The sequence below is a fragment of the Acomys minous genome, assembly GCF_964271855.1.
Source record: "Acomys minous genome assembly, chromosome: 13".
Classification (NCBI taxonomy): domain Eukaryota; kingdom Metazoa; phylum Chordata; class Mammalia; order Rodentia; family Muridae; genus Acomys; species Acomys minous.
In genome coordinates, this window is record NC_140495.1 from 80,365,603 (window position 1) to 80,386,127 (window position 20,525).

The window sequence follows — 20,525 nt, forward strand, 5'->3', positions numbered from 1 at the left end:
AGAGGTTTAGTTGCCTTGATTTTGGAATCTGACTTCTTTACCATTGGTCCCCAGGCTTTGTGGTCACATGCTCGTGACTAAAAAGTTTCAAAGGTTGTATTCCAGGGGCTTGGGATTCCTTCCTGCAAGACCATTGTCTTGTTAGTGACAGGATTTAACAATACTCAGAAGGAAACTGACCATTTCATAGGTTTGAGGGGAAACCCACAGAAGCAGGCAAGCTATCAATGTTGCCAGCTGCTAGGAGGAGGGGGATGAGGAAGAGGAAGGGAGGCCTGCCTTGAGTTAGGGTCCAAGAAAATGAGCAAGTTCGGCAAGAGATGTTGGCAAGAAGTTAGTACCTTAGAGGAAGTGAAAATTTCCAGAGTGTGAAGGCAAGCATGCTTAAGACTTTGGCAAGAATTAAAAAAAAAAAATTGAGGGTTGTGGGGGTTTGAAAAAGAATGGCCCGCATAGATTCATAGATTTGAATGTTTAATCACTGGAGAGTGGATTAGGAGGTGTGACCTTGTTGGAGAAACTGTCCCTGGAGGTTTCAAAAACTCATGCCAAGTCCAGTGTCTCCCTCTTTCCAACTGCAGTTTGGGATGTAGTTCCCAGCTACTGCTCTTGCACCATAAGGGCTGCCACGCTTCCCCCACCGTGACGGTAACGGACTAAACCTACAACTGTGAGCGCACCCCCAAGCAAATGCCTTATGCCATGGTGTATCTTCACAGCAACAGCACAGTGACCATGGCAAAGGGCCAGGGACGAGGACAAGTTACACTTTTTGAATTTAGAAAAGTGGGCAGACTTGGTGAAGATGAACAGATAGCTGATGTTGGTGCATATTTGGGTCCATTTTATTTGGGTTCTTAAATACATACCTCCCTTCTGTCCTTTACTCCACCACCCTAGTCCTTTCCAGCCCCTCCCCCAACACTAGGGAGAGCAGAAAGGGAGAGCGGGGAGGTGTGTAGGTCTCTTTCAACTATCCCTGCTGATTAGGGTCGTCAAGTTCCTTGGAGCAAATCCGATCTTCACGGTCAGCCTTTCTCTAACTTCTCTTTCTCACTTTGCTTAGAAGAGGACCGGCTTATTTTTGGCTCCGAGTTCTAGCGGGTTCAGTGACTGGCTTCTGGATCTGTGGTGGGGCAGTGTATCACGGGGGCAGCATATGGCAAAGCCTTTCCCACCATGGTCATGACATTGAGAAAAAGAAGAGGAGAGGGAACAGGGCATAGTTGCATGGTCTCTTTGGGGATGGATTCGATGGATGGTGAATGGTGAATGACTGAATGTGTGCATCAGTACATATTTGTATGTGTGAAATGATGAACAGATACGCAATGAATAAATGGAAGGATGAATAAAAGGGCAGATAAATAGATGATAGATAGGGGGGGAGAGAAATAGATGGATGGACTGATGGATGCCGCAAAGGCCTTTGACTTTTAAATTCTCCACCACCTCCCAGTAGTGCCACTCTTGTAACCAATTCAGATCCAAAGTGTGGCAGAGGGCAGTGCCCCAGCCATGCTTTGCTACGGGGGGTGCCCACCCCATCCCTGGAGGAGAGTCACAGTTCCTCTAGCATACCATTAATTAACCCAAAGGTGTCTGACACATAGGGTCAGCCACGCAGATTGTGTCTGATTGTCCCAACAAAGGTGGCCAAAAGAGGAAATTGGATTCACCAGGCTGAGGAACTGGCGTGTCATGAACTGCTGGAAACCGTGTCGGGGTGACAGATTCCTGTTTCTGAAATGAGAAAGTTGATCTTGTGTTGAAATGGATGTTGAGGCAGCACAAGAGTTTACTACAGTTATTCTCTCTAAGATTTTCTGAGGTTGATAGTGAGCATGTTGGCACGTCCCTGTCACCTCAGCATGAAGGATGGCAAGTAAAAACGGCTGCCCAGGCTACATTGACAAACCACCTCTGAATAAAAACCAAACAAAATTATTTTGTGTGATTGAAAAGATTAATTGCTTTGATGGAGCCTTTAATCCCAGCATGAGGGAGACAGAAGCAGGCAGATCTCTGTGTGTTCTAGGCCAACCTGGTCTTCATAGTGACTTCCGTGTAGCCACAGCTACATAGTGAGATTGTGCGTCCAAAAAACAGAACCGACATAACACACACACACACCAAAAACAAAACAAAACAAAAACCATCAATCAACCAAACAAACAAAACGAAGAAAATAATTTTTGGAGAAGAGGAAACCGAGGTTCAGAGACATTTTTCTGAGGTTTGCACTTTGGTCCCCTGAACTCCGCTATTGACGTCAGCAGGCAGAGTGGCCAGTGACAGCACTGTACCTCCCAGAAATGGCCTCATGTCCTGTTGTGAAACTTCCCAGAGTCTGTCTGCATACTGGGGTGTCTTATAGCTGCCCCAGCAGCCCACAGAGGCAGAAGGAGCTGAGCTTGAAGATGAGGAAGGCTGCACTGCGGGGGCTGCTGTGGGCATTCTTTATCTCAGGTAAGACGGCCAGGAGGTGGGCGCAGGTGAGGGTTCTGGACCACAACTTTAGAAGCCGTGTGTGTGTGTGTGTGTGTGTGTGTGTGTGTGTGTGTGTGTGTGTTGTGTATGTGGGTATATGTGCATGTATGGTGTGTGTGGAGTGTGTATGGTGTGTGTGTGTGTATATGTATGTGTGTATGTGGTGTGTGTGGTATGTGTGTGTATGATATGTGTTTGTGGTGTGTGTATATGTGTGTGTGGTGTGTATGTGTATAGGTATGTGTATGATATGTGTGTGTGTGTGGTGTGCGTGTATGTGTATAGGTATGTGTATGGTGTGTGTGTGTGTGTGTGTATGGTGTGTGTGTGTGTGTGTGTATGGTGTGTGTGTGTGGTGTGTGTATAGGTTACAGGTTATTGTGACATCGGATGTCTTGCTCAATTGCTTTCCACATTTTCCCCCTGAGACAGGGTTTTACTATGTAGCCTGGCTGGCCTGGAACTTTTTATGTAGACCAGGCTGGCCCTCTATCTGCCCCTGCTTCTGCCTCCCAGTTACTGACATTAAAATTGTGCACTGCCACACCTGGACCTACCTTGCTTTTGAGTTTCTCATTGAACCTAGAGTTGGCTTATTTGTTAGGCCACCTGGCCAGTATACCACGAGGACTCACTTGTCTCTACCTTCCTGGAGCTGGGACGGAAGTGTGTACTAACTAGACTTCCCCATGCTCAAGTCCTCACATCCGTACAGCGAGCATTTCACCAACTGGGTGGGCTCCCTAACCCCCTGAAACTCTATCTGAAGGGCTAAAAATTTTTTTAAATCTTTTTTTAAAAGATATATTTATTTTATTTGTTATTTATACAGTTTTCTGCCTGCGTGTGGGCTTGCATGTGAGAAGACGGCACCAGATCTCATGATAGATGATTGTGAGCCCCCCCTGTGGTTGCTGGGAATTGAACTCAGGACCTTTGGAAGAACAGACAGTACGCTTAACCTCTGAGCCATCTCAGCGGTTCTCAACCTGTGGGCTGCAACTCCTTGCCGTGTCAAGTGACCTTCTTATAGGGGTCTCCTAACACCATGAGAAAACACAGACAGTAGCAAAATTGCAGTCATGAAGTGGCATGGTTGGAGGCCACCATGACGTGAGAAGCTGTGTTAAAGGGTTACAGCGTTAGGAAGGTTGGGAAACCATGCTCTAAGCATATAGCAAACCAAACACAGGGCCAAATACTGCTCATTTCAGGCCATGCTTCACCTGAGCTCAGAAAAGTCACACCGCTGAGGCCAAGAAACAGAAATGTAAGAAGGGGTGACCCAGGGAGGTGGGTGGCCAATGCTCGTTTTCATTGTTGTGGTTTGTTTGTTTGTTTTTTATTCCTGGTCCTGTTTTTTCTTTTTTAATTAATTCCTTATTTAATTTTTTTTAAATTCCTCATTTTATATACATGAGTGTTTGCATGCATGTTTGTATATGTATCACATACATGTCTGGTAGCTGAGGAAGCCAGAAGAAGGCATCAGATTCTTTTGGAACTGGAGTTATAAATGGCTGTGAGTTGCCACTTAGATGCTGGGAACTAAACCCTGGTTCTCTGCAAGAGCAGCAAATGCTCTTAACTGCTGTTTTTTTGCCTCCCACATGCCAGGCAGCTGCTCTGCCACTGAGCTGCAGCCCCAGCCTCTGTGTGGATTTTTATGTCAGAGGCATACAGATGCTTTCACGCGAACAGTGACAGAGTAGGGCAGAGTCTCACTATATGACCTAGTTGTTTTTGAGTGGGTGATCCTCATGCCTCAGCTTCTCATGTAATTGGATTACAGATGGGCACTACCAGGTCAGCAGATCCAGCCAGTCCAAAGATTTTGTTGTTGGTTGTTTGTTTGTTTTTAAGGCAGAGTCTGTGTATCCCTGGCTGCCCTGGAACTCCCAATGTAAGCCAGGCCAGCCTCAAACTCACCTAGTGATTATTCTGCCCTTGCCTCCCTAGTGCTCCCAATTCAACGTGAGTGGGCCAATATGTCCAGCCATCTGAATAATATCATTTCATGTTGATGTGGTTTTTTTTCTTCTATCCCCCACCCCCACCCCGATGGTTCTTTAGATGTAGACAGTCCCAAAGATATAAATAATTTAAAGGATATTTCCCAGGGTTCCCTTGGGCCAGCAAACCCGCTACTTCAGAAGTTAAAAGTATAAACAGAAGCCTGTGTCCGTTCTCATGGAGGTTGCAATCCCAGCTCTTCGACGAACACTAGAACAGGAGAGCCCAGCTTCTCACATGTGCTGATCAGGGCTGGCCCAGCCCCCAACCCTGTGTCTTCATCTCTAACATTTCAGTGAGTCAGGGTTTCCATGACAACAACTCAAGGGTGGAACCCATGCATCCGCCTTGAAGGGTGAATCAGGCATCCTGGGAGGAAATCACCAAAACTGGTTCAACACAACCCTGAGCCTCTGTTGGCCTGTGTGTATATGGGGACATTCTGCCACCCCCTACTTTAAAAAAAATTTTTTTTTAGTATTTTTGTATTTTTCTAAGACAGGGCCTCATGCAGCCTAAGCTGATCTCAACTTTTTTATGTAGCTTAGGATGGTCTTGAACTTTTTCCTGATCTGCCAACTTCTGCCTCCTGAGTTTTGAGATTACAGGTGTGCACCATCATGCTGGGTGTGGGAGGCACTCGTGGCCAGGAAGCCTGTTTACAAGGTTTCCTTAGAGATCTAATTGGCCTTTGAGCCTGACTCCCCTACAGAATCCTCTGTGGGTGCTTGAGGTGAGTCTTAACCACGGCCAGAGGAGGGCAGAGCAAGCCTTCTGGAACCTGTTGTCCTGTGTGCGCAAGCAAGGGTTCTACTAAAGAGGTACATCTTGGCCTGTGTGTGCGCATGTATATACGTGTGAGCACGAATGCATGTGTGTGTCAGTTGTAGTAAGAGCAGCAGTAGAAGTTTGAGGAAATTAAAGTCTGACTCACTGATCTGGCATTCTGCCCATGCCTTTGTTGGAGAATGACATCGGGACACTCTCATTCCTGTTTATAACTGAAAATGTTTCCCAATTCCTTATACCCAGTGGGGGGGGGGGGACCTGACATCCGGGGTGAGCACCTGACACCCAGGGATGGGGCACCTGACACCTAGTGGAGGGACACCTTACACGAAGAGAGGACATCTTACAGCCAATGAAAAAACATGGCTGCGACTTAGGTACCAGGGAATCCAGGGGTGCTGCCTTGAAAACACAGTTTAGACCACCACTCATAGCTGCCAGCTTCCTGCTTTCCCTCCCTTCTCTCCAGCTTCCCTCGGCCTCACTTTCAGGCAGCTGATTCCTGTGTGGTAAAGATAGAGCAGCCAGAATGTCACACCCCGCTGGCCATCAACCTCTGCTGAAGGTTTTGAATAGTCACAGAACAGGTTTTGATTGGCTCGTCCTAGTCACACGCCCATTCCTGAGCCAGTCTGTGTGGCCAGGGTCTTAGGATTGTTTTGACTCCTTCAGCTTCCTCATGGGTGTGTCCTTGGGAATATGGGCAGGCCCATCAGCTGAGCCACATAGGATGGCTACCATGAGAGAGAAGTGCTTTGTTGCTCAAAGAAAGGAGAAAATGGTTCCAGTCAGGAAGAACCTATCCATTGTGCCCATGGTTCTTGAAGCTTCCCTAGTGTCTCCTTAGATGGAGCCCCCCCAAAACTTTCTGAGTATCATCCTGTTCTTGCATTATGTATTTAGATCCACTCTTTACCCTGGGAAGTACCTTTCTACCTCTTTCTTTGCTCATCATGCCCTGGTCACTCATGCCTCTGGTCAGGTACTTTCCTCTCTCTAAAAGATAGTTTAGGGCGAGAGAGATACCTCAGTCAGTGAAGTGCTGCCACACAGGCATGGGGACCTGGTGCTGATCCCTAGAAGCCATGTGAGGAAGCTGGATGTGGTGGTACCCACCACGAATCAATCCCAGCACTAGGGAGGCAGAGGCAGCTGGATCCCTGAAGCTCTCTGACCAGATGGTCCAGCCAAACTGTTCAGTTCCATGTAAAAAATGAGAGACCTTAGGGGGAAGAATCCAACTAAACAGATAATATTCTGAGGCATGATACCAGAGGTTGGCCTCTGGGCACCATAGGCATGCACACATGCATATATACAACATACATACATACATACATACATACATAAACATGCACTCACCAAAGGGTCACTGATAAAGTTTCACTCCCATGGGCCACAGGTTGTTTACAAATGTTGGTTTACTAAACAGCCATCAAACAACTCCTTCCCAAACAATCAAACACCTTTCCCAGTGGAGTTTGGATGGAGATCATTCCCTCCACAGCCTGTTTCCCATGTCCTGTTTCTAGAATCCCAAGCTGCCAACGACCTAGCTGAAGAAAGGTATGCCCTAGTTGAGGGGCAGACCTTGAGCGTGAGCTGCCCCTTCAACAACATGAAGTATGCCAGCAGCCAGAAGGCTTGGCAGAGGCTGCCGGAGGGAAAGGAGCCCTTGACGCTGGCGGTCACAGAGAGGTCATCTACACCCGGTGAAGTCCGCGTAGGGAAGTACACACTGCATCATGACCCTGCCGAGTCTATGTTGCGTGTTGAAGTGGCTGACGTTCGAGTGACAGACTCTGGATTGTATCGCTGTGTGATTTACCATCCCCCCAAGGACCCGGTGCTGCTCTTCTATCCTGTCCGCCTGGTGGTGACCAAGGGTGAGTGACAAGGAAGTGTCTGGAGGGAGGTTAGAGAGTGGTGGGGGCAGGCATGGGCTGGGCTGTTGGGGTACACTGTGTGAAGGTGTGTCTCTGTATATTCAGTTGTGTATTCTGTATTGGCATCGAGCTAAAGCATTGCCATTTCCAAGGCCCATTACCAGGTTTTCTTTGTGGTAAATTATTCATTCTTCCTCACCTGCCTAAGGCAATCTAGAATTGTGTCTGATTGGCTATCATATAGAGCTGATGGCCAGTATCTTGACAGGAAGTGGACGGTGGAACTTTCGGGGAAAGAGAGGGATGAAGGGAGAAGAAATGAGATGTGGGAGTGTCTCCAGAGATGAATGGACGGACCAGAGCAGAGCAGAGATGTACATCCCATGTGGTGGGATGTAGTGTCGCCATTGGTCAGAATAAGTAGCTGGGAGACTGCCCTACCTAGAAGGCCAAAGCTTTAAAATACTAAAAAGCCTCTGGGTCGTTATTTATACTGCTGATGGGTCCAAGGTGGTCCCACTATATGAGGCAATGGACCAGGATTCCTAGCAGCCTGGCTCTCTTCTGGAATCTTGTCTGCCACTCAAGGCCCTCGGCAGGCATTTGGTCCAATAGTAACCAGGGGCTCCTGTGTATGGACCCCCTTGGGAAGTGGCAAGCAGTAGACTTGGGATACAATTTAGTTCCATTTCTGAGAACTCCATTTAGAAGTTGTGTTCTTAGGAAGCCTTTCTTTTTAAATCAATCACTTATCTTCTTTCAATGTTTCTCAAGGACAATGTTGTAACCAACATTATAAATATAAAACTGTATATTTAGAACATTTTCTGAATTAAAAAGAAAAAAACCTGTCCCATTGAAGGTTCAGAAAACCTCATGGTGCCACCTCATTTTCCTGTATACAAGTCACCTTGGTTCAGGCTACAGCCACCTCAGAAGCAATTTGGCATCAGTACGGCTTTTCATGACCTTTTCCTCCCCATAGGCTGCCAGTGACCTCACGGCCACTGTCACTATCCCAATGTAGGAGGGGCCAGGGAGGACGTGCTCAGCCTTACACTGGTTGCATTCTGTTCTCCAGGCAAAGTTCTAGCTGCTACAGCCGGGGTTAGGACATTGCCAGTCTCTTGCCTAGTGCTGGCCGTGTCTCCTCCGCAGGGGTTCTCTCTGGAATCTCAGAGCCCTTCTTGGGAGAAGCCTTCTCTGTTTCCTCCATGACTTCCTATGTGAACTCTGGACCCTCTAGGATCTCCTAGGCCACCAGGGCCTCTGTAGATTGGTGGTGGCACCCCTCTGCCCTCATAGGGTGGCGCACTACTCTAAAGCAGCTCATTGGAGACTCCTTTCAGGCAAGAGCGACTTTAAGTTTGTTCTCTTGAAAAACTCCCGTCAAGCCACTCCATGGCAGCCTTGACAGTTGGCGGATCTTCCTAGGACACTGGAGCATCATTTACAGGCTTTCTTGTTTCTGTATCCAGGTAGATATGAAAACCATGGGTTAACAAGTTCTCTTGTCCATCCTAACAACATCACAATGCGTATAGAACTCTTCTAGATCTTCCAGAGTCACACTGTCATTTGGACATAAACTGCACTGTTGACAGGCAGAGCTTTATTGAGATTTACAGAGAGATCTATACTAAACCAACATCTGCCCCTTTATCCATGGATCCACCAAGCTTATCAAAGCCACCTCCCTCTCCAGTACCCATTCCACCCTGTTCTCCTCCCTGCCCACCTCTGCACATGTCTATAGGATTAAATCGACACTCATTCCTGGCCACTCACTTTCCAACTCACACCTGGTCCAGAAGATCCTCCAGACTCCTGCCCATAAACACCCACATGACTCAGGTGGGCTCCTTGGAATAAGCTTTGCCATCCATAGATGCTGCCTTATTGGTTGTATTGACTTGGCTGGCTTTAGGCTCCAGTCTGAGTGGAGTTAAGTAGAGGGAGACTTTAGCCCAGAGCTGCTTTGTTGACCATAGATAGCTACTCTGCCATCCATAGGGGCTTGGCTGCACATAGGTGTTCCGCAGAGATCATAACCAATCAGCTGTGAAAAGGAATGGCTGGTGGGAGGAAGGCCTCGAGGGGAGAACCAGGAGGTCAGAAACAACAAAAAAGACAGGAGGGGCTCAGGAGGTCTTGCCCAAGCTATGTTTCATGCCAAGCAAGATTACTAAGAAGTACGGCATAAGGCGGGCATGATAGCACACACCTTTATTCCCAGAACTTGAGAGGCAGATGCAGGTGGATCTCATTGAGCCGAAGACCAGCTTTGTCTATATAGTGAGTTCCAGGGCAGCCAGAGCTACCTAGTGAGATCCTGTCTCAAACAAATAACAAACAAAAAGTACAGTGTCTTCTAGGCCGTTTGCAGGGGGGAACTGGGACAGAACCAGCAGAAAGCTGTCATACAATGGGGCAAAGTCAGCAGGGAACTAATCAAGCACTATTGCAAAAAGGGGACACAGGGAATCTCAAGTGTGCAACAGGCTGAGTGCTCATCAGCCATGAGACTGATCACTCCAGTCTTTCCAGTGGGGATCCCAGGTTCCCAGGAACTGAATCCGTAAGTCCCCTGAGGCCCTGGTTGTCACATCAGAACAGACCTTGCCAGGTTTGCTCCTGGGCAGGAGTACAGAACTTGTGTTTCCTTTGTCCTTTCAGTTCCACTAAGAAAGTCTAGGATGAGTCTGACTCCCAGCAGAATAGGATGGAGGTGTGGTGACTGACTGTATGGGATAGCTCCCAGTACCTGGGGATAACTGTGGTTGCTCTGTCCATATCCTAGGCAGGGCTGGTTCCTGTGCCAGACTGAAATGGACTAATCTAAGCATACTTTTTTTTTTTTTTTTTTTTTGGTTTTTCGAGACAGGGTTTCTCTATGTAGCCTTGGCTGTCCTGGACTCGCTTTGTAGACCAGGCTGGCCTCGAACTCACAGCTATCTGCCTGCCTCTGCCTCCCAAGTGCTGGGATTAAAGGCGTGCGCCACCACGCCCGGCTCTCTAAGCATACTTTTAACTATCCTGTGGTCTTATAGGCATGGTGGCTGCTGTCTGCTGACTGGGTAAACAGGCTGAGTGCTGTGTTCCAACTAAGCTGCATAGGAGGTCAGTGACAGTGGCAGTGATAGTGTCATAAGCACCATGTCCTAACCCTGGGCAGCCTAGCTACCTGCCTGGAGGGCAGTTGGAGGCTGTCCAAAAGAAGTTACAAATGGAGTTACATATAGGGCCAGTGCTCTAAGGCCTGGGTATAGCTGACATCAACAGGGTATCCTTAAGTTCCATACAATTCTGGCCTGTATGACTGGATTGTGTATGCATGTCCTTATATAGACTGGCTGTGAATACTGTAGTCCTGCTGGCTTGCAGGTTGGCTATAGGTACTAGAGCCCATGGATGCTATGCTCTCTTCTTAGGGAGCCTCTTATAATCTACTCTCCCTCCCCCAAGATGCCATTGGTGGCCCTCCCATGGGCTTCTAAACCATGTACCTCAGGCCTTGCTGTGGGCACGAACCCCCTGAAGACCTTATTTCAAATGCAGATCCTGGCTCAGTCAACCGGAAGTGATACTTGCTTATGAGGAACAAGTCTCTAGGCTCACTTCAGTAGGGACTAATATAACTACAAGACACACACACACACACACACACACACACACACACACACACACACACACGTGACTTTCTGAACTCTCTGAGGAAGAGCAGATGCCTTGCTGGGCTCTCCATTCCATCAAGGATGGTGGAGAAGAAAGAAACAGGTTTTCCTTCCTAGAAGTAGGAGCATCTGCACCAAGTCTTACCAGGCTCAGATGCCATAGGCCAGCAAAGGACAACCTTTGAGTGACGAGAGAACGGTGCAAGGGAGAGAACTGCACAGATGGAGAAGAGAACGCTGTGGGCAAGAGCATTTCCATAACTCAGGCAGCCCAAGAAGTCTTTCCCCATCCTCTTCCCACCCTTCCTCTTGTTCTCTCCTTCCATTTATTTTTTACTGTCTCTGATTCAGGCTGACTTTACACTGTTTCTTTGGATTTTAGCAAAAGAAAACCTTGCTCCTTGAATGGCCATTTTCCTTTCCTTCCTTAGCTCCACTTCTCTTCATCTACTCACCTATCCATCTGTCTGTACATACATACATACATACATACATACATACATACATACGTCGTACATACATACATACATATGTACATACGTACGTACATATATAGTACACCCATTCATTATCTATCTATCCAGTTATCTATCTACCCGATGCCTCTCCTTGCAGGCTCTTCGGATGCGCCCACTTTGGACATTACTTCTGCTACAAGGCTGACTGAGATTCCCACCCTTACTACCACAAAATATCCACCCAGAGACACAACTGTGACGCGACCCCTACCGAAGTCCACTGCGCTTGTCACTTCTCCTGACCCTGGAGTCACCTTCACAAATGTTACCAGGTATGTTTTCTGGGCTCCTGGTTTGGACACCCCTTTATTCCTTATTTTGAGGATATGGGGGATGAGGATGGGGCTGGAGCAGGAGCCGACTTGAATCACCTCAGTCAGTCTGTGTGGAGACTTCCAGGGAGGGAGGAGGTGCTGACTGCCTGACGAGGCCTCTCCGAGCCTTCTCAGCTCACTTCCCATGCTGCCTTGCACATCAGAGTACTGAGAGGATGGCAATGGCGGTTTTGATGAGCCCTATTAGCCCTGCCAACCCACAAGTGGGACGGATTCTCATGCGGGTAGACTAGCTGCTCAGGTAACATTGGGCAAGCCAGGGGTCCCTGTGGCATGAGTCCTCGGGGATACTGTTGGGATGCTAAAAGACCAGAGTTAGAAGAGGCTGTCTACTGCCTCCCCACATACTGTGCTGTGGCCATCTCTAGCACTGATCTTTCTGCTTGACTCTACTTACTTAAGTTGTTTGTTTGTTTGTTTGTTTAATTTTAATACTGATGGGAGTTCCCTACCATAGATGGATGGAAAGGCGGTTTATGGAGCCGGTGCCAAATTCAGCATTTGTTTCTTTTTCCAGTGCTAAGGATCAAACGAGGTCCAGTCCCTGGTTTCAGTATTTTAAAATAAGATTTTCAGGGGATTCTTAACTCATGTTTATGTTTGTCACCTCTCATCTTTGTAACAAATGCTGGAGACAATAGGCTTAGAAGAGGACCGGCTTATTTTTGGCTCCGAGTTCTAGCGGGCTCACTGACTGGCTTCTGGATCTGTGGTGCGGCAGTGTATCACGGGGGCAGCATATGACAAAGCCTTTCCCACCATGGTCATGACATTGAGAAAAAGAAGAGGAGAGGGAACAGGGTATAGTTGCATGGTCTCTTTGGGGATGGATTCGATGGATGGTGAATGGTGAATGACTGAATGTGTGCATCAGTACATATTTGTATGTGTGAAGTGATGAACAGATACGCAATGAATAAATGGAGGATGAATAAAAGGGCAGATAAATAGATGATAGATGGGGGAAGAGAAATAGATGGATGGACTGATGGATGCCCCAAAGGCCTTTGACTAATCCCAGACTTTTAAACTCTCCAGCACCTCCTAGTAGTGTCACTCTTGTTTGTAACCAATTCAGATCCAAAGAGCAGCAGAGAGCAAAGTTAAGAGCCTCATGCCCATTCTTACTGGTGCTAATTGCAAGTTACTAATGGGTGTTGATTATCGTAGAATGTGCTTCCATTTAAATGTTGAATCAGCCAGGCGTGGTGGCGCACACCTCTAATGCCAGCACTCAGGAGGCAGAGGCAAGCAGATCACTGTGAGTTGGAGGCCAGCCTGGTTTACAAAGCAAGTCCAGGACAGCCAAGGCTACACAGAGAAACTCTGTCTTGGACAAAGCAAAAAAAAAAAGTTGAATCAACAGTGAAAAAAGTCTTTTGTTTTCCCACCAATCTAATATGTTCCCACCCATAATCTCATAATGTCTTTATTCTCTCTCTCTCTCTCTCTCTCTCTCTCTCTCTCTCTCTCTCTCTCTCTCTCTCTCTCTCTCTGTCTCTATCTCATACACACACACACACACACACACACACACACACACACACACCTTAGCATGGAACAGTTCTAATTATACACATAACATCATTTTCCCTGCCAGGTGTGGTGGTGCATGCCTTTAACCCCAGTACTCAGAAGGCAGAGGGAAGGCAGATCTCTGTGAGTTCAAGGCCAGCCTGGTCTACATAGTGAATTCCTGGACAACCAGGGCTACATCGTGAGATCATGTCTTTTAAAAAAAAATCTTTCAGCATTACTACCTACTCCTCAGAATAATACTTTGAATAAACTCACACATTTTTATTAGTCAGAAAAGCCATTAAGCTCAGACATTTGCCTGTTTTTAGCCATTGATACTGTTTTTATTTTAAAATCTTGTTCTTGTTGTTTTTCAAGACAGGGTTTCTCGCTGTAGCCCTGGCTGTTCTGGGACTCATTCTGTAGATTAGACTGGCCTCGAACTCACAGAGACCCACCTGCCTCTGCCACCATTGCCAGACTGATTTTTAAAATTGTCTATGTCAACAAAATTTCCATGAAAGAATTTGCACATTTATGCCACTCTGCAAACTATATATATATAAACTCTCTTCTAAATATCAGAATTTTGGGGGCTGAAGAGAGACAGCTCAGTGGTTGAGAGCATTCGCTGCTCTTCCCGAGAATCTGGGTTTGATTCCCGGCACCCACATGCTGTCTCCTACCCACCTGCACCTCCAGTCCCAGGACATCCTACGCCCTCTTCTGGTCTCCAGGGGAAGGCACTGCACCCATGTGGTGCTCAAGCATATAGGAGGCAAATACTCATATACACAAATAAAAAATAAAGTCTCAAAAATAATTTTAAAAGACTTTTTTTTTTAATGATCCACAAGGCAGAATGAGGCAGTTGTTGGTTCTGCAGGGTGGCCATCTTGGGCTTAGTATATTAAAACATCCTTCCAGGGCTGAGCATGTGGTTTTTCAGGTGCCTGCCTAGGCTACAAGGGGTATTGGATCCCTTGGAGTTAGAATTGCAGGCAGCTGTGAGATGCACAATGTGGGTGATGGGAATATAACTCAGAGCAGTGTATGCTCTTAAGCACTGAGCCATCTTTCCAGAAGTTAGTTTTGCTTCATTGCCTTTACTTTCCAAGGCACAGGAGGTATGTACTCTGCTCCCATTGTGACTACCAGCACACATCTTCACCTGCTAACTATAGCATACTCTATTACCAATATCACCAATATGGATTATTTTGTTGGTTAGAGTCCAGGCAGGACATCAGCAGTCACTCCAGCAGTCTGCAAGAGAAACAGTTGAATTCAATGAGTTGTTTTCCCAGGTGACAGAAGAGCAGGGACCCTGTCCTTGATGGACAGGCATTGCAGGGACCCTCCATCTTCCTGTGGTAGGATTACTTCCGCATAGGTAGGCCACTGGAAAATAAAGCTTGAGAAAATATTTTAGAAAGTGTTCCTTGGCAGAGCCATTAGGGAAGTGAGAGTGGGAAGGGAAGGAAGCCCAAAAAAGGGTCACAAACAAGGCCATTCTCCCAGGAGTTGTGGCACAGGCTGGCTCCTGCAAAGGAGTCTGGGTAACATCTGAGCCTGCTTCTATTAGAGGCAGAGGGCATGGAGTATATATACTCCTGCTTCCAGTCGCTGGGTTAGGGGAAGCCCTGAGCATTGCATGGGTACATAGAGTCCCACCACTTGGCGAGGGGTGGGGGCTGGGGTGGGGGTGGAGTGCAACACCCAAGAAAGACACAGGTAAAGAGCTGCCTAAGGGGATGTGCCCTGGAGCCCAATGCGTGAAAACAGCACAGGGGTCCAAGGAAATGCAGTGGAACACTGGCAGGTTGGACTTTGGAAGCAGTGCAGTTAGCAAAGGAAGTGAGGGTCTTTCTAGCAGCAGGCTCCCCTGGGGGCTGAGGTTGGCACCAGGGCTGGTACCACAGCAGCCACAAGATAGAGACAGGAGCTGGCCTCCCTATACTTGTTGCCTCTGCTGAACTTTAGGGCTTATTGTCCCCCTGATAGGAGGCTGGAGTGGGTGTCAGTGTCCCTGTCTATCACCATTTGCATGAATGTATGTACTGCTTTCAAGGTTCTTTTTTTTTTTTTTTTTTTTTTTTTTTGATTCATTCCTTAATTGCGTTCGGTTTTCCATGACCCCTCCCCATATCTACACATCTATATCTCTGTATCATTAGCCATGGTTGGAGCAGAATTATAGTCTGGGCTCAGACCAAAAGCACTTTACAACGGTATGTAGTATAACTGTACCGTAGGGTTATTCGCTAAACCGTCTTTGTTTTAGTTACTAAGTAGATTAGTGGCCAAGCCACTGCATTCTACTTACTTGTTTGGGCAAGTGCTCATTCTGTGGTTGACCCTGCCTGCACATTTGTGATCTTCCTGCCTCAGTCTACCTAGTGCTGAGATTATGGGCATGAACCATATCTGGCTTTGTAAGCCACTGTGTTCTTCTGTGGAGAGGGCATGAGGGCCTTGGGCTCACATAAAAGCACTGGGGAAAGCGGTATTGTTAAAGCACATACTGTTGTCTCTTCAAAGGCTGTTCACAGTCCCGTTTCTGGCCAGAAGTCGGGGATGGGGGTGGGGGGAGTGGGTGTGGTCAATAGCCTGGTGGCCTCTGCACTAGTTACCTGTGTGACCAGGTCACACCTGCCCTCCCTCTCCCTGACTTTTATGTTTATCTCAGCCATTCTCCCTGAGCATTGTTTCTCAGTCAATAGAACCTGTCTCTATGGAAGAGGTCATTTATATTTATATTTTAAGAAGACTTTCAGTGTTATCATTTATTTGTGCTTTATTGTACACACAGGAACGGGTTCGTTAGAATCAGGAAACTCTTTTTCCTAAATTGTTCTGTGTTTAAATATGCATAAAATAAACTGCCTGGGGGGTCGGACTCTAGAAGTTTAAACCAGTGCCATCTACTGAGTTTTGTTGAAACGGATTTCCTTCGTGCCTCATGCAGATAGACACTCTGCTGGCCATGGCGTTTGTAGAGAGACCCCCCCCACACACACACACACACTTAATATACCATTAATACTCCATATGGCCTCTAAGTGACTCATTGTCACCAATTTCTTTTGTCCCTGTGTCCTATCATGCCATAGTACTTGTGTCGTCATCTGCTTCCCCACCCACCCGGGGTCAGGCAGGGCTCTCTCTCCTGTATGGGTCTTTTCTTCACGTCTATGGCTGTCTGTCTGGAACTTGGAGAATCATTTTGTTAAAAACCATGACAAATGCACAGTGGGCTTTTCAGTAAGCTTGGATTCTTCTTGGCTTCTCTATGGGGAAAACGAGAGACTAAAGGGGGGGGGTGGGTGGGTAAAGGTGGCCCTGACTGCCTCCAGAAGCGGGTCAGAATGCTGGCAACAGAGATCAGGTCCCCTAGATACGGACCTCCCTCCATTCCACAGAGAAGGCCAAAGGGCTGGGCTAACCCTTCCTACCTGAACTCTATACTCTCCACTGAACAGGTTTCTAATTGGTTGTTTTAGGGAATGGCCATCTACACTGCACAGGGCCAGAGGTGGTGGGGAAGCTGCAGGCAGGGCCTCACGTGCAAAGACTGGATGTGAAGAATTTCTTAGACTCCACAGCGTGGGTGGGCATTGCATAAATCTCCGATCTCCTCTCTCTGCAGGGTCTCCATATCCAGTATTGTTGTTCCCGTGGTCTGTGGACTCTTCAGTAAAGCCCTAGTCTTCACCATCTTGCTCGCTGTCACACAAAGGTCATTTGGATGACAGACCATGAAGCTACACATCAGTGACCTCTGACCTCCAGCCATGCCTGTCTCACAGGAGGAGCTGGGGCAGAGCGCTAAGGAGGAACAGTGACATGAGTTGAGCCTGTGATTGCAGGTGACATCTAAGGCTCTGGATGGCCCCTGCTGGCCCTGCCCGCTCTCCTCATTTCATCGGTCACCTTGGGTAGGTGCTCTGCACCCTCAGGAGCACTCCAGCCAGTCCACCGAAATAGGTGGGTTGGCATGAAATAAAGACAGAGCTCAGGGTTTCTCCTTGTCACATTTTGTGGGAGTCATGAGGCTTAGGGGTCACTGCTAACATTCCCATCCCTTGTCCTTCCCTTTGATGGCACAATTCTAGCCACCTAGGTGGGGCTGTTGCTTATGCATCTGCTTCTGGGGCCTTCCTCTCTGGGAGTCAGACATTCAGATTTCTGCCTCCATCTGTGGTCCTCTGGACACTCTCAACCACAGGCCAAGAAGACAAGAACCCACCTTGACAATTATGCCACTGGAAGAGAGAAATCAAGTTAAGCTGGATGCTGTTGCCTGGGAAACACTTGGAGGAGGGGATGGCATCCATAGGACTGGATCAGTACCTGGCATCATCATGCCTGTGTCCGTTTTATCATTGGCTCCTCAATACAACCCATGAGGGCCAAGGTGTATGTGACCAGAGCAAAGCCGCAGGAGAAGTAGGCCACCAGCTCCTGGTAGGAATAAAATCTTAGAGACTTCCCTTGCTGAAGGCCTCCAAAGGCAAGAGGTAGAGAGCCAGGCTCTGTTGCTTCCTGAACACCTTTTCTCCTGGGTGGTGGGCGGGGGGGGGGGGGGGGGGAGAGGGAGGATGAGAGGGGGACAGGAGCCCATCCTAGGCTGTCCCCTGTGTATCTCTACCTCCCACACACCTTTCACATCTCAGTCTCCTCCCACGTGCCCTGTAGCTTCAGTGCTTCCTCTGGGACACACAGGCAGTTTCTTGTTTCCCCACCTCTTTGTCCCCAGGGGTGGGGAAAGGATGCTACATTAGTTAATTCTGCTTCAGCAATGGCTGGGCCAACTTTATCCTAAGGTCCCCAGGAGCAAACACATCTCACTACATAGCATCCAGCCAGAAGGCTGACAAGTGGCTGGACCACCCATCTCAGGTCAGGAAAGCGCACTCATGTCAGAGAGACTCCATTACTCCTGTGAAGAGACTCCATGTCTTAAGGCATGCTTCCACCACATGAGGACGTTTTGTTGTGAGGCATGGCTCTCTGTATGATCCCACTCTCTGGTGACACACTGATGAGGCACAGGGTATTTACAGCCCTATGATCGCCAACCTGTTGGCAGAGGCCTCAGTGGAAATCACTGTATCTTGGTATTGTATCATGACTCTTTGGAGAACTGATCCAGAAGCTGATGTCTCAGTACGTTTGTTTTCTGACTGAAGAACCAAGCAGGGTTTTAAAGCCCAGTAGGTAAAATTCTTTCTAAGTAAGCCTGAGGACTAGGAGCAATGTAAAACACTGGTTAGTGTGTGTTATACCTACAATCTCAGCACTGGGAAAGCTGAGACAGGCAGCTCAACAGCTAGAGCCACTCTTTGGTTCAGTGAGAGACCTTGTCTCAACAACAAGAAAACACACACACACACACACACACACACACACACACACACACACACACACACACACCAAGGAAGGCAGCTTTTGAGGAATGACACATGAGACCTGAAGTTGACCTTTAATCTCCACACACACACACACACACACACACACACACACACACACACACACATGCACACAGAACTTGTGTGGTGTCTGTCACAGCTTTTAGGTTGTCAATGTGCCATAGCTTAGAAATCACCAATGAAGAACTTGCCCCAATTGAAGAATCCCCTGTGGGCAAGAATGCTGTGTTCTCTTGTTAACTGAGGAGGGAGGGGTTACCCTGCATATGAAAGGTACCACTTTATAGTCTGGGCACCATGGCCGTGTAAGAATAAGGAAGCCTAGCTGATCAGAAGCAGGCAGACTGCAGAGACCCAGCTGTGCATCCTCTATGGCCACTGACTATGGACGTGACATGACTAAGTGCTTTAAGTTCCTACCTTGACTTCCCTACAATAATGGACCATGGTGGCCTGGAATTGTAAGCCAAATTAACCCTTTCTCCCCTCAGTGACTTTTTTTTTTCTTTTGGTCAGGGTGTTTTCTCACTGCATCAGAATGAAACTAGACCGGTTGTGCACGTCTGTGAGCCTAGGCCTTGGGAGGGAGAGGCAAGAGGACAGAGGATTCCAGAACAGTGTGGACAATGTAGTGAAACACCTCTCAAAGAAAACAATAAGGGGAAACAGAGAACAGGTCAGACCCAATGACTCATGACATTCAGTATCTGTATCCTGAGGTAGCTGGTCTAGTTGGATTCTTAAGCCAGAATCATCGAGGCTGCTTGATAAAAAGCAGATTCTTGGCCCTTCTGCAGGCTCATGTGCTCAGGGCCTCTGATGGTGGACCCCATGACTGCACATGCCTGGCTTCCCGAGTGATTCAGCCACGCTTGGAACTATGGGTAGCATGTGCTGAAGGGTGAGTCAAGGGCTTAGGTGATGCCTCCTTTGCTGAAGTGCCTGCCACATAAACATAAGGACCTGATTCTGATTCCTAGAAGCCCCATACAAAGCACCAAATGGGGCAAGAGAGGTGGCTCAGTGGATAAGAGCCACTGTCTACTCTTCCAGAGGTCCTGAGTTCAATTCCCAGCAACCACATGGTGGCTCACAACCATCTCTGCTAGAATCGGATGCCCTCTTCTGTCATGTAGGCCTACATGCAGATAGAACATTCATGCATAAAATAAATAATAAAGTCTTTAAAAGAAAACAAAACATCAGATGTGGTGTTGTACACACATTATCCAGCCCTGGGGAGATGCAGACAGGCAGCCTAGCCTACTTGGTGAGATTCATTCAGTGAGAGATATAGGGATTCTGCCACTGGGGCTGCCTCCCTGACCATGACCAGATTGAGGCTGCTGTTGCCACCGCCCCTATTGCAGCCAGATTGATGCCGCTGTAGGCATCGCCACCGTCACCAGGACTGCCACTGCTCCCAACACACACACACACACACACACACACACACACACACACACACACACACATATGCATGCACACGCACGCATACACGCATGCACGCACGCACACACGCACACACACACATGCGTACATGCTCATTTATAGATTTCTCCAACGCCATTACAGCTGTGGCCATGGCTGATCAAGACCACTGCTCCCTAGGAGAGACAGCCCAGAGTGCCTAACACTACCACCACCACCCCAAACCCTGTGAAAGGATGCCTTCCCCAAGCTGCAGGGAGCCCAGTGATGCCCCCATCCCACTCCAGTCCTTTGGCCCACAGTATCACTAACCCCACGAGTTATATCTAGCCCTTGATCAGTGGGCCACTAACATCTAAAGTGGCTAGCTGCCAGCCCTCCTTCCTACCTCAGGGCAGTCAGCCCCTCCTTCCTGCACCGGGGCTGCAGAGACAGGAGA

At 47.9% G+C, this 20,525-nt stretch overlaps 1 protein-coding gene across 1 annotated transcript; it reads left to right on the forward strand.

Annotated features, from left to right (window-relative positions):
* The first annotated feature begins 2,377 nt into the window (after window positions 1–2,377).
* Window positions 2,378–17,236, forward strand: LOC311581290 (triggering receptor expressed on myeloid cells 1-like). The gene is made up of 4 exons (XM_084753395.1): window positions 2,378–2,469; window positions 6,825–7,178; window positions 11,468–11,642; window positions 16,873–17,236. The coding sequence occupies exons 1-4, from the start codon at window positions 2,421–2,423 to the stop codon at window positions 16,973–16,975; spliced, it is 681 nt and encodes a 226-aa protein (XP_084609521.1). The 5' UTR covers window positions 2,378–2,420; the 3' UTR covers window positions 16,976–17,236.
* Window positions 17,237–20,525: the final 3,289 nt, after the last annotated feature.